The sequence below is a fragment of the Daphnia carinata genome, chromosome 4 (genome assembly GCF_022539665.2).
Source record: "Daphnia carinata strain CSIRO-1 chromosome 4, CSIRO_AGI_Dcar_HiC_V3, whole genome shotgun sequence".
NCBI lineage: Eukaryota > Metazoa > Arthropoda > Branchiopoda > Diplostraca > Daphniidae > Daphnia > Daphnia carinata.
The window spans coordinates 6496636-6512483 of NC_081334.1; the positions used below are offsets into that span (position 1 = coordinate 6496636).

A 15848-nucleotide genomic window follows, 5' to 3' on the forward strand; every position below is an offset into this window, starting at 1 on the left:
CTACATACCTTAAAGTACGGGACTTCCTGCTGTGGCCTTAGGACGAAGTACTGCTGGATTTGAAAAAAAAAATTCACATGCTAGGCACCTTTCGTAATTTTTGGATATACCGATCCGACACCATCACGGCTGAGTATTAACATTTGGTTTTTCTCTTTGCTGGTGATATCTATCGCCCAACTAGGCGATAGATATCGGCGACCTAGTCGGACTTAAAATTTTCTTTTAACCTTTACCCACAGCGAAGAATAAAGGTTAAAAAAAGCTAAATAAAAAAAATTTATAAATGTAATGTGCGAAAACAGACAATGAAAGAAACAAATTTTGGAAAAAATATTTCATAAAAAAAAATTTTATTGTGAGTAATATAAAGTCATTATTGGTTGTTGCGCTGTGAAAATAATACACAATAACGTCTTTATGTTACTAAAACATATTAATTTTCTCAAGTTAAATTTTCATTTGGATAAGTACTTTAAATGTTTAAAAACATTTAGTTTGTGGCGGATAAAATTTCTCGTAATGACTTTTGCGTCCACAAGAGGCGCCTTAAACCGTGGCTCATAGGACAGTTTTTTTTTCAGGCATATTTTTAGATTGGCTTAACCATTGCCTACCATAATACATGTATTATAGTAGGCCATGGGCTTAACGCGTGTACTCTGCTGTCTACCTTTACTCGCTAGATAGACCGTCCTCGCTAGATTTTACTTCTTGACCTCTATATAATCTTATTTGTTTCATTCTGATCTACATTTTTTCTGTCCAGGGTCACAAGGTAAGTGTTTTCTTGTATTCCTAGTGAGATTACTTTAAACTATGGTTTTGTTTAACAGTGTGAAGGACATTTTGCCAGAGTGTCCACCAGCTGGTGGGGACGGCGGTAGTGGTCCGTTGACGTCACAAAGTAAGATGAAAATATCGAAACGTGTTCGAATTTAACTTCTTGGTACTTTTTATAGTATGGGAAAGGGGGACATTTCTCGAAGGAGAATGTCCACAAGAGGGTCGCGGCGGTGGTGGAAGTCGTACCTGCCATGAGATAAACAAAAAACAAAGAAACATAATTTTTAGTGCTCATTTTTAACAAAGAAGAGGGCAATGTAGCAAGGGATTTTCCTTAAGGAGGAAGCATGGGTGGCAGCAACTGTTACGATGTAAACTTCAATTATATCTTCACAAAAATATTTTATGTTCCAGTGTTCATTGTTTTACTCCTAGTGTAACGAAGCTGACCACACCTCGAAAGGCTGCCCGAATCTCTTCAGTGAATTGACGGAAGATGGAAAGCCACATGAGCAATACATTCCAGAAGCTGTGACATGCGATGAAAAGGAACTGTTTAAGGGCATTGTCTATGTGGGAACGCTTTAACAATTTTGATAAAGTCGTCCTCCATGTAAGCCATTTCTCGAAACTTTATGTTTTTAAGAATATCTATTGGGTTTGCTTTATGCTACAGGAAAATATGTACTTCAATACATAACATCATTTGAAGAGGCCGGCCTGCACCAACGACTACTTCAAAACATTAAGAATTCTGGCTACATAAAACCAACACCTATCCAGAAAGCTTCAGTTGTAGTTATTCTTGCCAGGTTTAATTGCTTGTGCGGTCACGGGCTCCGGAAAACGGTAATCCAACTAATTAACGCTGTCTAATTTTGAAACCTTGATGCCCTCGTACTGACTTTATTTGAATGGGTCGGTATGAACTGGGTAAGTTGAAGTAAAAGTAATTTTGAGTGGGCACACCTGTGATTGCGACTACTAAAAGGTCCAATTGCATCTAAGATGCTCAATAAACCCTTCGTGATATTCGTTGATTAAGTCATCTAAAATTTTACGTTTTTTTATGCAGGCGGCGTACTTGGTACCGGTTATGAACATATTGTGCACCAGAACAAGGTGTTGCTGGTGCGTCTCATGCCATGGGGCAAAAGCCAGAAGTTGTAATTGTCGCACCCACTCGTGAATTGGCCATTCAAATTGACGGCGAGGCATGTAAATTCTCCTACAGTTCGGTTTTAAAGTCTGTGATTATATATGGAGGAACTCTCACGAGCCATCAGCGGTCAAATCTTCAAGCTGGGTGCAATATTTTTGTGCGACCGCGGGGCGATTCAAGGATTTTTTCGACAATGAAGTATTTGACTTCTCGGGAGTCAGGTTTTAAGTTTTGGTTGAAGCTGATCGAATGCTTGATATGGGTTTCGGTCCCAATGTTGAAAAGATTGTCAATCATCCAACGATGCATCCGAGAGTATGTCCTCGATGGCTTTTGAGTATGAGATTATACTGATGTAATACTATTTGTTTCTCTGTAGGGAATCCGTCGTGTTTGTATGTTTTCGGCTACATTCCTAGATGAAGTACAAGCGCTGGCTGCGACGTACATGGAAGACTACATATTCTTCACAACAGGCATTGTCGGTAGCACCAGTTCGGATGTTGAACAGGTGTTTTTTTCAGTGCTCGAAAAGAGATAAGAGAGCTAAGCTGATCGAAGTTTTACAAGATCTCGGTGATGCCAAGACTATCGTTTTTGTTGACAGCAAAAAGATGGCGGACTTCGTCGCTGCATTCTCGTGCAATAACAACCTACAAGTAAGAATCAAAACTGTTGGAATTGGGCAAAGTGTGTTAACTTTAAATGTCTAGTCTATCAGCATCCATGGTGAGCGTAAACGAAAATCGTAAATGTCTCTTCCGAAGCTTCTGTCAGAAGAATATGCTAGCAATCAACTCACGAATCATGTAAGGTATGAAATATATATATGAATTAAGAGTTTTTATGCCTAATGTGTTTTACTGTCTTATTATAGAGGAACAATGAAAGCCCATGTCGAGGTGACGAAGAAAACAACACGTCGAGGTGCTGTCAAACGTGTCTCCGTTCCGGAGAAGGAAGCGCCGGAAGGCAAAAGGCGTCGTGGTGAAACGAAAGCCAATAAACACGTTGCTGGATTGGATGATGGAGAAATGTTACACGAAGGCAACGGACACGCTGTCGACATCCATGCCAATCACGTGCCAGATGAGCCGGAGGCGAACGATGGATCGCGAGTCACATCCGTCATAAATGGACGATCTACTCGCGCAAAGGGCGCACTCAAAGTTCATTTTGACGTGGCCGAAACGGTGCATTTGCCAGTCAGATCCACCCGTTCGACGCGGAAGACGGCTTCACCGGCCGAGAAGAAAGTCTCTGTCCAGCTGGAACGCGACCCCGGCATTGAGACTGTGGCCGCTACTGCAAAAGAAGAGGAAGAGAAAGCACCGGCCGCCAAACGTTCACGACAAAAGAAGGGCCCGGCAGTATCTGCCGCAACAATGGCGGATGAACCTCCGGCCGTGCCGGCCACGAAACGGACACGTGGTGGCAAGAAAACAACTAGCGAACCTGAGCTTGTTAAGGAGGATACCTCATCGCCACCACCACCACCTCGACGTACTAGAAACATCTAACAGCAAGACCCATCAATGAATTACCTATTTTATTTTTCTTTTGTTTCACGGTAACTCGTGTCCTTAAAAGTCAGCACGACAGGCACATTGAGATAATGGTTATTGCTACCTTCTTGCTTTTTTAAAAAGGCATCAAGCCAAACTGCTCAACCATGCAGTTAGGCTTTTTCCTTTTTTTAAAATTAGAATTAATGAAATAAAGCAAAGCTTGTCATTTCAATCATTTCAGGATTGTGGAGACAAACATTGTGGTTCCAGCGGTTTCCTTAGTTAGGCAAGTCGTTTAATAATGCTTGGTGTTACAACTATTTTTTAAATTATTTTTAACTAAAATTTTTTCATTCACGACATTTGCAGGTTCTGAGTAGTGAGAAACGATTGTTGCTGATGTAGAGTTTTGTAACGGTGGACCCCACAGTCTATGACAGAAACAAGTAGGACAGAAAATTCCATCTTCATCACTAACAAAAGAAAAAGGGAGGTTTGCATTTTAAGGTTAGGTTAGAAACAAAACAACAATAAAACCATTTGCTGATACTACCTTTCATACATTGTTATCACAAATAGGAGCAGTATATATTGGCAGCCATGTAGCTTTGTAGTTGCTTCGAAGAATTGTTTTCCTTGTCTGGTGATTGGTTAATTGAAATAGGCACACGATAACGCACAATCGATGCCCTTGTCTCAGTGGAGAATTTTTTCCGTGAAACATGGCCGAAATAGCGTGCAGCTGTTCAAGAAAGAAAATTGTATTGTCAGACAGACTTAATGTTTAGCTTGAAATCCAGACATGTGTGAAGTTGCAAAATTTCTAGATGTGAAGTGCAACCAAGTTTCTTGTTGAATTCTGAACCCAAATTATGTATTTTCCTAGAAATATCTAGGTTTTTGGATAAATAAACAAAAAACAGTGACTAATCCGGGCTCAAAAACATGTTAAATCGCTATACTTAATAAAAATGCTGTTCATGGTTTTGGTCGCTACATTTGTTTAATAAAATTGAAATGGTACAAATATGGGGGGGGGGGGGGCCATATTTGCCATTCACGCTCAAGAAGTTTGTTAAAAGAGTTCACATCAGTGCAGTTCCCGTCTCGAAAAAACAAGATTTTCAATTTTTATGAATATTTCGGTTCTTAATTGGAAAACAAGATGACGCTGCTGTGCTACTGTTTAGTTGGTGACTGTGGGGGTTGTGAAACCTGTGTTCGAAAGTTTTTGTGAAGTATGTCATATTCCAAGGGAAAATTCAAGCAAATCTAATGGTGGTTCTGTGTGTTTTCGTCCTAGAGTGTGTTTTGCAAGTGAAGCCCACAAAATGCTTGGTTCTTATGTTACATGTCTTGTAATCACCATGTCAGCTGTCAAAACAAAAAACTATTCACAACCCATTATGTTGCATTCATCAAACTATTCTGGTGCTCATTGAGAGGTATAAGACTAATGTTTTGTTTTCAGAATCTCACTAGCGGATTTTTCTTTTAAGGTTAAGCTCATGAAACTTCATTTGTAAAGGATACTTCCCGTTGAGGAATGTCACCAAAGATGCAAATCCTATGGGTACGAATACCATAATATTATTCTTCTAATCTTTACCCGCTCATGGTTGCCTGTCCATTGTAATCTAACTGGTGCACCAAATTCATCTTATGCTGCAGCGCCAACTGTAACCACAGCCATTTCGACAATTGTAATCTCTACTTAGCCTACCAACAGACATAGACATGTACCTCAATACAATTTCTATTGGTATTCATAAATTTTTCTCATACCTAGTATAGTTTGTTTGTTTTATAAATTGAATATTCAACCATAGGACTGCCATCTCTTTGCTGTCTGCTGCCTATCTGCTGGCCCTACAGTATTTCTAGCCATTGGACAACAGAAGTAAGTCAAATTGCTTTCATACATTTGGCTACATCAGCAATCTTATATTTCCCACTAAGTAATCCTTTTTCTTTACATTTACGTTACAGAACAAAGCCTTTTTCCTCTTCTCCGCGCCCGTCTTCACCTCGCCTGTCAACCCCTCTTCGCTTCGTCTGTCGTCCCGTCTTCGCCTCGCCCGTTGTCCCGTCTTCGCCTCGCCCGTCGTCCCGTCTACGCCTCGCCGGTCATCCCGTCTTCGCCTCGCCGGTCATCCCGTCTTCGCCTCGCCGGTCATCCCGTCTTCGCCTCGCCGGTCATCCCGTCTTCGCCTCGCCCGTCGTCCCGTCTACGCCTCGCCGGTCATCCCTTCTTCGCCTCGCCCGCCCTCCCGTCTTTGCTTCGTGGTAGCCGCGTCTTCGCCTCGTCGTTTTGGTATTGTGTGTGTTTTGCAATGTTTATTCTTAACTAACCCGTTGGCTGCCATCCACCTTTTATCCCCTTTTTTTTGTAGCTTGACAGGGACGGGCCGCGCTGTTCTGCTCCATGGCTATCTGCCATGGAGTGGAGCAGCGCCACTGCCCAAGATTGGCCGAATGGCCCCAAAGGCAATGCACCATAGGGACTTTCCCTTGATCGATGCGATAGATGAGACCTGGGGTGTGCATTCCCGTAAAGGTCTCATCATCGTATCAGCCCGGCCTACCCAGCCCCCTTGGTCGCTATCCCTATGATAGCGACGTAGCGACCGTAGTTAAGATGGCGTGGCAGCCAACGGGTTAGTTTTAAGTGTATATATGTATGTATTGTATGTTGTATTATGTGGAATATGTATGGTGGTGGATTTGTGGGTGGAAGGAGGGAAAATAAAATGCTTTGTAACATTATTTATTTTTTGCATTTATTTATTAGTTTTCCGATTGACTGATGTGGGGATCGAACCCAAGTAATCTTGCATGCAATTCAGTAGCTTTGCCATTATGCCCTCCATAATATGTTATTATCATGATAGGCATTCCATAATAACCTAATGACGAACTTACTTTAACATAGGCATCAAGATCATAACTTTTAATTGTAAGGACAGACATGGCGCAACGGGAGCGCGCTATGCTAGAATGCTATAGGTTTGTGGTTCAAATCCCAGATAAACGATTGACCAATGGAACGATGTTTACTATAGAAGTTGGCATAATTGATAAAGGTTGGTAAATAAAATAAAAGTTTATAACTGTAAAGTGTGAACACGAACACAGACAATAAAAGAAACAAATTTTGCAAAAAATATTTTTATAAAAAAAATTTTATTGACAATTCTCTGCACATTAGAATTATTTTTGCAACTCCAAAAAGGCATAATAGCCCTTTCAAAAGTTGCCGTCAACCCAGGCAGGGGGAGACACTGCCTTGTTGACCCACCGGGGAGATTACCCGGTGATTGGCTAAGAGAAGCCGGAAGAAGAGCCGAAGATTTGGAACATTTTTACTGGAGCGATTAACCTTTAGTTCGGATTTGTGGGTAGCCACGTCGCCCTCCGTGAACACATCATCGGACTAAGCGGAACCCCACGTCCCCTTTCCGGCCAGAGCCCTCCAAACCTCGGTATATGTTATTTTTATATATACCGTACAGTAGGGGCATGACCCCCTACGGGCTTATTACGAGTCAAGGGGAAACGGGGCTACGGAAAGGAAGGGAGCCCAGATATGCACTTCAATTTTTTAAATATAAAATACCGTCTTGGGAATCCAAATCAAGTATAGAAATGTCATGTCATCCATTCAATCATTACAATTTATTCAGTGTCTTGCCCCAACCAAGAATCTTTTCAGATCCAATGTTACTATTAACCTATGCTGAGAAAAGAAAAACAACATCATTAAGCATCTCAATTGTTGCTCATGTGACTTACATGACTTATAGATTCAACTTCTGGCAGAAGCTTGGGAAAGGCCATACAAATTGCAGATGAAAATCATTGTATAAGGCTCTTGAATGATAAAATAGCACCCCTAGAATGTTGCATTGTTGATAGTTGTGTTCCGAGTATGCTGAAAATCCTTTCCTATTGGATAAATTTTTTTTTTAGATTAGACATGGTTGGCAAAAAGCAGGAGAAATGCTTTGTCATAAATTCAAAAAATTTTCAAGAAAATTCCTTTAATACCTAAAAAGTCCATGTATGATGTTCATCGCTGCAATGCCAACGAAATGAAACATCTTTAGGGCCATTTAAGTACCCAGCTTCACCAACACTCTCAACGTAAAGGACAAGTTGTTCTTTAGCAAGAGAAGCAGAATTATTTGAGGCTTCTAGCTGTGACAGAACTATAAAGGATTGCTGTTACACAGGATTCATTCGCACAAGATGGTACTTCTCATTAGACAATTTGCATACTCACTCCTAACACAATTTGACAATTGACAATTTGCATACTCACCTCATACCTTAATGGTAATGCACTTTCAGTGTTTTTCAACTGTAGGCTCACTCTTCCATCCTGTAACACTTCCAGACTTGACTTGATCCCCCACTAAAATTCTGTGAATGCAAAATAATAGCATTAAAAATACTTTTTCGATAGACAAAAAACCGAAAAGTACCTAATTCATGTTTTATGTTGAACTCGTGCTATTTCTGGGTTTCCGTACCACACCCATTTTCAGCCCAAATACGGTCCCACAATTGTTCACTTCCTTCGCTGCATGGACTTATTACTAACAATTCTTGTAGTGCAGCACTAACAGAATTTAAATTTAACACACTGTCAGGTGGTAGACTGAATATCTAAACAATAAATAATTGTTTGTTAAAATTCTATACTTATTTTGAATTCTTATTTGAAAAGTTTATGTACCTGAATGTGTTCGCCTAATGCCAATTCATCCTCATGTTCAGTTAGGTTTGAGTTTGGAAAAACCTCCTTCACTGTTTGGAAACTGTTCCATTCCAATTTGTTCTTTTCCCCTAGCTGAGCTTGTAGACTCAAACTTTGAGCTACAAAACACAAATGAATAAAAGCAAATAAATAGAATCATTATGTATTAGGCCTTACCATCCTTAGCTTTGCTGTTATCTAATATTTTATGTTGTTCCAATAATTGGGCCTACAGCTTCATAATTTGATCTAATAAACAATAATTAATAATTGAAAACCAATATAATAATGTTTATACTTACCATCCTTTTGTTGTATTATCTTATCCATTTTTCAATTGTTCCTCCATCCACGCTACTGAACTAACTGCGAATGGCATCCATTGGACTGAAATTGCCTACGCCAGTAATAACGAGTCTGAGCGGTAGATGGCTACGTGTCGGAAAAAAAGAAAAAAGTGTGATTTTTTTTTTTTTTTTTGCGAAATTTTTTTTTTTTTTTTTTTGTGTAAAACGGATTGCCATACATCTTTGCCGGAAAAAATTTTAAGCCCGACTGATAAATAAGCCCGACTTTTTGCTGCATCGCGCTAACGCTGGAGCATACTGGCGCGCTAATGTTGCGTAAATACTCGGTGTATTTCAAAAACGATTAACTTAATGAAAAAAATAGCAATTTTTCTGGAATCAGCATTCAATTTTGAGTATATCCTGTGATATTCAACCAATTCTGATGAGTGTCAGTTTTACCGAAAAAAATTTAATAAGCCCGATTGGGCTTATTTAGTCGGGCTTAAAAATTTTTGCTGCAAAAACTGACACTTTTTAAAACTATTTTTCACGATGGCAACTCTGAGAGCCATGGTAAAATTCATCGCAAACATAGTCTGCTTGTCGTTGCTGATCTGGGTGTTTAACTGCAAAAATTTAAACGTGCCCAGTCAATTCTCACGTAACTGTTCCTATACTTTCTTTTATTATTTGGTTCTGTGATAGTACATCTTAAAAATGACAAGTGTTCCTTTGTGGAATCAGTCGCATTTACCGAGCCCTGCTACATCCGCCCACAAAATATCTGCACAATTTCAAGGTAAAGAAAAAATGACGATATTTTTAGGTATATACATAATATTTTCGTTTACCCTTGCCTTTCCTAGGAATTATGAATACTTTTCTAGAAGATTTATCTGAGAAATCACAAAAATTAAAGGATTTTATGTCATTGATTACATCTGAGGTTGTTCTTCTAACACGGTTTTTGTACAAGCTTAGAGCAGTATTTGCCCATGATAAAAGCTACAGAGTTTTGAAGCATATCCAGAAAATGGTGAACAAATTACTTGAAACAAACCTTGTGTCTGATCTCGCTAGTTTTCAGGAACAACATCTTGTCAGCTTGAAAACTGTGAGTGCAATATTTGTTGCACCAAAACCCAAATATGAATATATTCAAGTAAGGCTGCAGGGCATTACCAGATTACTGGCTCAGATTCTATGTCTCAGCCAGCACTATGGTACACTAATGATCCAAAAGATGCAGTTAGGGCATTTCATGAGTATAGTTGTGATTTCCATGTCTTTTGTTTCAAGAATTTGGTAACAATTTACATATTCAAAACAAACTTTGTTTGGTGAAAACTAATACCTTTTTTTTTTTTGTATCATTAGGGCATTATCACTTCATACAATGTACTTCTTAATGCAATTGTTTGGCAGCATCAGTAGTATTTGTCATACAGAAGGATTGGTACCTAATAGTACTGTGAACTTCTTGTCCAAAGGATGTACCATTCCTCTGAGCTTGGAAGATTGGTTACAATCAGATCACACTCTTGTAGACATACATCCATTGTATGGTTATTTTATTATGTTCTCAAAGTTTGATTTAAAATATTTACTTATTCACAATGCAGGCTGAAAAAAAGACATGAAAGGGAGAGAACTTCTAACAAGCCTAACATCTGGCAGTCAATAAAGATTGAAGATGATGAAAAGCATTGCTTATTCCAACTAAAAGAACTCGTCGATACTGCTAGCCTTTCGGAAATGAAAAAAAATAACGATAACTTGCAGGAATCGAATGTAGAGCTTATCGGCTTCAATAAATTGAAATCAATGAATAATGCTGATATTGGAGGTAATATAAAACACGATGTATCTGTAAGAATTAATTTGATTAATTTTGTTTAGAATTATTGACACGTGAACCACCTTTGCCGGTTACAAAAAGTAGGAAGAGAAAGCTAACCACGAAAAATAAAGGGAATCAATTAGAAAACTGATGAAATTCCTTTATTTTCCACACATTTAATACACTGTATTCATTACAACTGGAATACCTTCAATGAATTCGAGTTAAATCTTCTATCAGTTTAATTATATCCTCTACCGTCGCCTCCCTCTTCATTCCACTTCCATCATCAATCTACAGAAGGAAAATACGCTAGATGCACTGTTTATCCATAGCATTTTTCATAAACATAATACCTGTAATCCATTAGCAACTTCCTTCATCTTGTCACTCGACAAATCTAAAAAAGATTCAATTAAATCCCCGTCAATAAAACCCTCGCACGGTTCAACTTTGCGTTCGGTGGCGAAACTTCTCCAGAAGCTATGTTCGATTTTCCCCACAGGTTTAATGACACGGGCCATGCGAGTTTGTACCTCAGATAGGAAGTGATAAAATTCGGTTGGTAGTTGCGTAACCACGCCTATAAAAAAGAACGCATGTTAATGCTTTCCCTTAGCGGTAACAACTAATAGTTCTAACTACCTATAGCTCCATGGACTGTTCCAAATAAGACGCATCCTTGCGTAGGAGTACTTAGGGTTTCAGCAGCATGGTCCATCACCAAAGATCCGTGACGGAAGACGTTAACCATGTCACCAAGATGGAATCGACCAACTTCAGTGAGTTGTTGTCTCTCTTCCTCCGTTGTGGCAGCACTAGACTTCAAGAGTTAGAAGAAAGTTCACAACGAAGAATGAATTCTGATACTAACCTGTCTTTCTGACAAACAAAAAGATTGAAAGAATTCTCAGCGCCAAGGAACGTGTCATCATCCAAAATTTCGACAGCTGACATCCAATTCGGGTTACTATCTCTTGCCATCTATCGATTTCACGTAGAAAACCCATTAGGCGAAATCCCAAGAAACACAATGTCAAGTTTTACCTCCTCAAAGCTTCCTTCCATAGTTTTATATTGCAATAGAGTAATGGACCTCATTAGATCACCGACCAAGATGAAGTCACCCTTCCGTTTGAGATATAGGGCTATAATGTGATTGAAATTGCTGCACTCTAATCTTAATTCCTTCTCTGCCGTCCACTCATATAACCGAACCTTAAGGAATAGAACAATTGTTCGAAAAATTTTTCTTTATAGACGAGTAATCTGTTTTACTTACAACATTGTTGATCGCAGCCAGTATTTTTGCGTTGAAATCTACTAATGAATAGCACGCGCCCTTCACCTCTTTTTCTGCAACAGTAGTCAACTTTCCGTCGGACCACTGGAATAGGACAATGCGACCTTGTTTGGGCTCAGACTCTTCAGGTACCACTAATGCTGTTCCGACCACGTAATACGGGTTGACATCATCTCCTAACCGCGTAGACACAATGCTCAGCGCATATTCATTCTGCATGAACTGATGCGCGTGAAGGACTGTTACAGGAAACATAATTAAGAAATGCTTGTCATTCCGGTAAAATAAACAAAATACCCGCGAAGGAGTGTTGATCGACAATCAGCAAGTTGTATACTTCAATCTCCTGACCAATTTCGGCAACACCGCCACTTCCACAAGAGTCCCTCGTACTGACAGGGGCTTTGATCGCCGAACCAAGAGAGCTGGATGAAGACACAGATTGTGCCTGAGTAGAAGCAGACTGACGGGCAGGCGTCAAACCAGAGGATTCAACAATGTCGACCCGAGAAGTTATCACTCCGAAAGTCTAGCAGTATCAAACAGAAATGTTAGATAACAAATGACAACATGATAGATGTATTCTCACCTGTGTATTTTCCTGGTATGCTATTCGACGAGGGGATTCACCAAGCGGTACCGTCCTGATGTGTAATTTTTGGATTTCATCAATTGTTCCTATGGTAACCGCAGTGTCCGTCGCTAGCACTAAGCTATCTGGATACGCTTCCGAATTTAACGGGCACATATGTGCAACCTCTTTAAGATTGACATTACTGAAAACCAATTTATGATTGGAAGAATAGATAACCGTAGGTCGGTCTGAGCATGCAAAAACATTGACGGTGGATTGCGACCGAAACGGCCGAAGGACGGTCGGCTGAGTTCCCAAGGTTACCTTAGTATATAACAAACAAAATAATGGTATAATTCTTGGAATAGGCCTTCCATAACTGTTTTACCTTTTTACGATCACCAAGTAACTTGGTGACTGGATTCATACTGAAATAGAAAAGCGATCCATCACCCAAAGCCACAAGAAGGTAAGGTGTACCCTCGAAAAGTGCCATCAAAATGGAACGAGGAATAATCTCTGTAAAACAAATAATATTTAATTAAAAAAAAACAAATTTAACAAAAATAAATTTAAAAAATAATAATTAAACGTAATAAAAAACTTGGCTAAATTAAATTCGTCAGGTAACATGTGTCTGAGTCATTTACCTCCTCCAAGTGGCTCTTTGTGAAATTCTTCTAAAGTAGGAAGCTTAAGAATTCTCGCAGAAATATCTGTCCAGAGACCGACAGCACACACATCAGCTGTTGTGATAGAAGGGTTGTGCTGAGAACCTACTGAAATGGGAGTCAAATCTAAGCAAGCCACTTCGTAGTCCAGGGTGATGTGACTATTAACAGAAAAATGGTATAAATTCCTAATTGCTAGGTCACGATTACCACAACAAGACAGTTTATTCGTACCTTTTCAGAATGACTTGAGTGTCATCTTCCATTTCCAAATAGTAAAGATCACGACCGGCAGCACATAAAACTTGCCCATGATTACAAGCTACGACATTGAGCATCTTTCCGTCAGGAGGAGTCCAATCACTAAGCAAATTTATAGTTAAATTAATACTGAAATATGTAATGCAATTTGTAACAAGTATGTAACCTCAGCTTCTGTTTCGTGTTCACAGATATTAGTCTCACGCTACCGGTAGTGATTTGCAATACGGAATCTTTTCCAACATTTCCACAGAAGAAAGTTTGTTGGTCAGAAATGAGACCAGGTATTTCTGTTTCTTCCATCTCTTCTCCATTTAACATCAAAACCCTACGGCACATAAAAAATCGATGCGAGAGAATTGATTAAAACACATAGGTAGAGCGGATACCTTGTTTGTCCAACAAAAGATAAGACGACAGTATCATCTACCGATTGATTTCCAGAAAAACCCATTTTCAGGGCCCATATTCCCTTGATACCGGGCAAATCGATACTTGCTTGTTCGTGAATCCCGATTCCATTGCGAATAATACGCAACGAACCTTCCTTATAAGCACCTACAAATAAATTTAAAGTTATAATCAGCACTAGAATCTGGGTTCTTTTCCTGGTTACCTGAGCACGTTACAAGTTGGCCTTGTCCCTGTCGATCAAGATCGACGATTGTCATATCTACGATAGGCGCCAGATTAGTGAATGTTTCCATCACCGTAACGTAGGAATTGTTTTCATCGGGAGTGACGTTTAATTTGACTAACTGGGAATCTCCAAACCGGGAACCGATGAAAACAACCCCATTGTCAAGATAGGTTAAGCATTCGGGAATTGAAACTTCTCCAAGAAGTTCAATTTTAATGTCACGTACTGTAACCGTTCCATCCATCTTTTCCTCTTTTTCCAATACCAGCATAAAGAGATGCCCGGCTAAATCTCCCAATAAGTATCGTGATCCATTAGGATCAACTTTACCATAGCAGGTGATGGTACTCTGCTGTTAGTAGAAACATTCGATTTACGAAAGTTTACATGTGTTTTGTAACCAAACATTTACTTTAATAATTGGTGGTGCGATGGTAACGTAATTTTGTCCGTTGTGATAGGTTATTGATTCCTGACCAATAATCAAGGCCCCTCCGTAAGGTTCAGGAACTGGCAATAACATTGAAGCTTCGGTTTCGACGTTATCTTGCTTCCAGGAAGTCTAATATACAAGTATTAAGGATTAAAACAAAAATGTATTAAACAAATTTTATGGTTCACCGTTACCTTGGCAAACTCCTTATCTCGCAAAGATATCTCTCGTGTCTTGACGTGTCTACCATGAGCGTCCTGGTGAATAATAACCACAGTTGGATTTGCACACCCATATAAGAAAGCTATGTCTTGTATGCAAAGTTCTTCAATCCTGTAAGTAACAATCTTTTTAGTTATTTTTTAATGCACCAAAAAAAAAAACCATTACCTGATGTTGTAGGCTTTTATTTCACTGCTGTCTTTCTCTAGGGGAATGATTTTCAGTAATCCATCATAGAGACGAAGACCAATCACTCTGCAATCAGGATCAATGATTGCAATTATGCCAGTTTCAGAGGGCTTTCCAATTTTGTCTGCAACATTTCCTTGTGTTTTGGTTATAATTTCCATGTTTTCCCCTTCCCCAGAACATTCCAGTATCATGGCATTGTAACGTTGGGTTAAAATGAACAGGGAATCTTTCTTGTCATTCTGAAAAATCGAAATACATATTGTTGAGAAATTTTTGCAAGGTTTCCTCAATGAAAGACGTGCAGCTCCATCTTTCAAACCATGGAAAAAACACCAAGCAATAAAACAAATTTAACTCTATGCATGTGTCGTTCGCTTTCAACTTGTTGATGCACACACCACAATTGCTTGGAGTTATAAAAAAAGGAAGTCTAAAATAGGAACATAACACTAGATACTCATTCAATGACTTACCCCAGATTTATAAAGTTTCATAACAGCGATTTTCCCATAGATCCCAACTTCTTTCAGAGGTCTGAGACCTTCTGGAGTAACCAAATATATTTCAAGACGGTAATTTTTCGCCACAATAAGGTTCAGATCATTAGACGAGGTGAAGTTTCCTATATCACAAATAAGATATGCATTGATTGAGCGAAATACCAGACGATTTACCACGCCACCGGTAGTAAAACTATGTCAGATATAACTGTTGATGTTCAACCATGCTTATTTACTAACCAGTAACGCAAGATGTGACTGCTGTTTGTTTATGAGCAGTAACCACATAATTATGAGCCATTGTTAACTTGAATATTCTGTAGAATCAACGAGCCAGTTACGATTTGAATGTTATTGAAAGATCTCGGCACACTCTAAACAGCGATCTCCTTCATTTCCTTTTTTTTTAATCGAATTTGCACTGTTGTCAGATTGCCAAATAGTTGCAGAAGGCACCTCTAAAAATTTTGCAAAGAAACACATTTTGGTACTTATTTTTCCGTAAACACTAGGATTAATACTTTGACAAGCATTGCAATTATAGCTTATGATAACAGTTTACGCTGGCGGATAAGCTAAATCATTTCTAGAAATACAACGTAATATTGTACATCATCTCTTAGTTATTTCAAACTTAGCTGATTCATGAAATGCCGGTTAATATTGCGTGACTTGTCAAGATGACAGCTTGCCATTTTCAGTCGTTT

At 39.1% G+C, this 15848-nt stretch overlaps 3 protein-coding genes and 1 long non-coding RNA gene across 7 annotated transcripts; 3 read left to right on the forward strand and 1 right to left on the reverse strand.

Annotated features, from left to right (window-relative positions):
- Positions 1-638: 638 nt before the first annotated feature.
- On the forward strand, positions 639-3743 carry LOC130687369 (uncharacterized). Of its 4 annotated transcripts, none has more exons than XR_009420805.1 (10): positions 639-778; positions 837-907; positions 963-1157; positions 1222-1399; positions 1463-1635; positions 1862-2263; positions 2328-2607; positions 2662-2757; positions 2826-3566; positions 3698-3743. XR_009420805.1 is itself a non-coding variant. In XM_057510517.1 (9 exons), exons 7-9 carry the CDS (start codon positions 2528-2530, stop codon positions 3466-3468), a joined length of 819 nt encoding a protein of 272 aa, XP_057366500.1. In that variant the 5' UTR covers positions 639-778; positions 837-907; positions 963-1157; positions 1222-1399; positions 1463-1635; positions 1862-2263; positions 2328-2527; the 3' UTR covers positions 3469-3737. The 4 variants fall into 4 exon arrangements, 1 of the variants encoding a protein (XP_057366500.1); XR_009420806.1 differs by having other exon boundaries at positions 2826-3451; XR_009000129.1 differs by having other exon boundaries at positions 2662-2762; positions 2826-3737.
- Positions 3744-4958: 1215 nt separating this feature from the next.
- Positions 4959-5588, forward strand: LOC130687371 (uncharacterized). Its single transcript, XR_009000131.2, has 4 exons — positions 4959-5029; positions 5128-5218; positions 5286-5356; positions 5446-5588. It is a non-coding gene; the product is annotated as an uncharacterized LOC130687371 (long non-coding RNA).
- Positions 5589-9097: 3509 nt separating this feature from the next.
- LOC130687368 (nucleolus and neural progenitor protein-like) lies at positions 9098-10550 on the forward strand. Its single transcript, XM_057510515.2, has 5 exons — positions 9098-9304; positions 9372-9810; positions 9883-10065; positions 10128-10351; positions 10405-10550. Exons 1-5 carry the CDS (start codon positions 9223-9225, stop codon positions 10494-10496), a joined length of 1020 nt encoding a protein of 339 aa, XP_057366498.1. The 5' UTR covers positions 9098-9222; the 3' UTR covers positions 10497-10550.
- On the reverse strand, positions 10485-15545 carry LOC130687364 (DNA damage-binding protein 1-like). Its single transcript, XM_057510511.2, has 19 exons — positions 15382-15545; positions 15115-15263; positions 14618-14880; positions 14422-14560; positions 14207-14356; positions 13771-14146; positions 13544-13712; positions 13321-13482; positions 13128-13256; positions 12873-13054; positions 12611-12741; positions 12238-12546; positions 11946-12177; positions 11628-11887; positions 11393-11563; positions 11220-11329; positions 10991-11163; positions 10702-10928; positions 10485-10639 (listed from the first exon to the last, which is right to left on the reverse strand). The coding sequence occupies exons 1-19, from the start codon at positions 15440-15442 to the stop codon at positions 10556-10558; spliced, it is 3477 nt and encodes a 1158-aa protein (XP_057366494.1). The 5' UTR covers positions 15443-15545; the 3' UTR covers positions 10485-10555.
- Between the last annotated feature and the right edge of the window lie 303 nt (positions 15546-15848).

Bases quoted from the DNA above. Each gene is read 5' to 3' on its own strand.
- LOC130687369 (XM_057510517.1), top strand. From the start codon at position 2,528: ATGCCAAGACTATCGTTTTTGTTGACAGCAAAAAGATGGCGGACTTCG. The intron at 2,608-2,661 runs GTAAGAATCAAA...TTAAATGTCTAG, and splicing joins CGTGCAATAACAACCTACAA to TCTATCAGCATCCATGGTGA. The intron at 2,758-2,825 runs GTAAGGTATGAA...GTCTTATTATAG, and splicing joins GCAATCAACTCACGAATCAT to AGGAACAATGAAAGCCCATG.
- LOC130687368 (XM_057510515.2), top strand. From the start codon at position 9,223: ATGACAAGTGTTCCTTTGTGGAATCAGTCGCATTTACCGAGCCCTGCT. The intron at 9,811-9,882 runs GTAACAATTTAC...TTGTATCATTAG, and splicing joins TCTTTTGTTTCAAGAATTTG to GGCATTATCACTTCATACAA. The intron at 10,352-10,404 runs GTAATATAAAAC...AATTTTGTTTAG, and splicing joins GAATAATGCTGATATTGGAG to AATTATTGACACGTGAACCA.
- LOC130687364 (XM_057510511.2), bottom strand. From the start codon at position 15,442: ATGGCTCATAATTATGTGGTTACTGCTCATAAACAAACAGCAGTCACA. The intron at 14,561-14,617 runs GTAATGGTTTTT...TGTTACTTACAG, and splicing joins ATAAAAGCCTACAACATCAG to GATTGAAGAACTTTGCATAC. The intron at 10,929-10,990 runs GTAGTTAGAACT...TCTTTTTTATAG, and splicing joins AACAGTCCATGGAGCTATAG to GCGTGGTTACGCAACTACCA.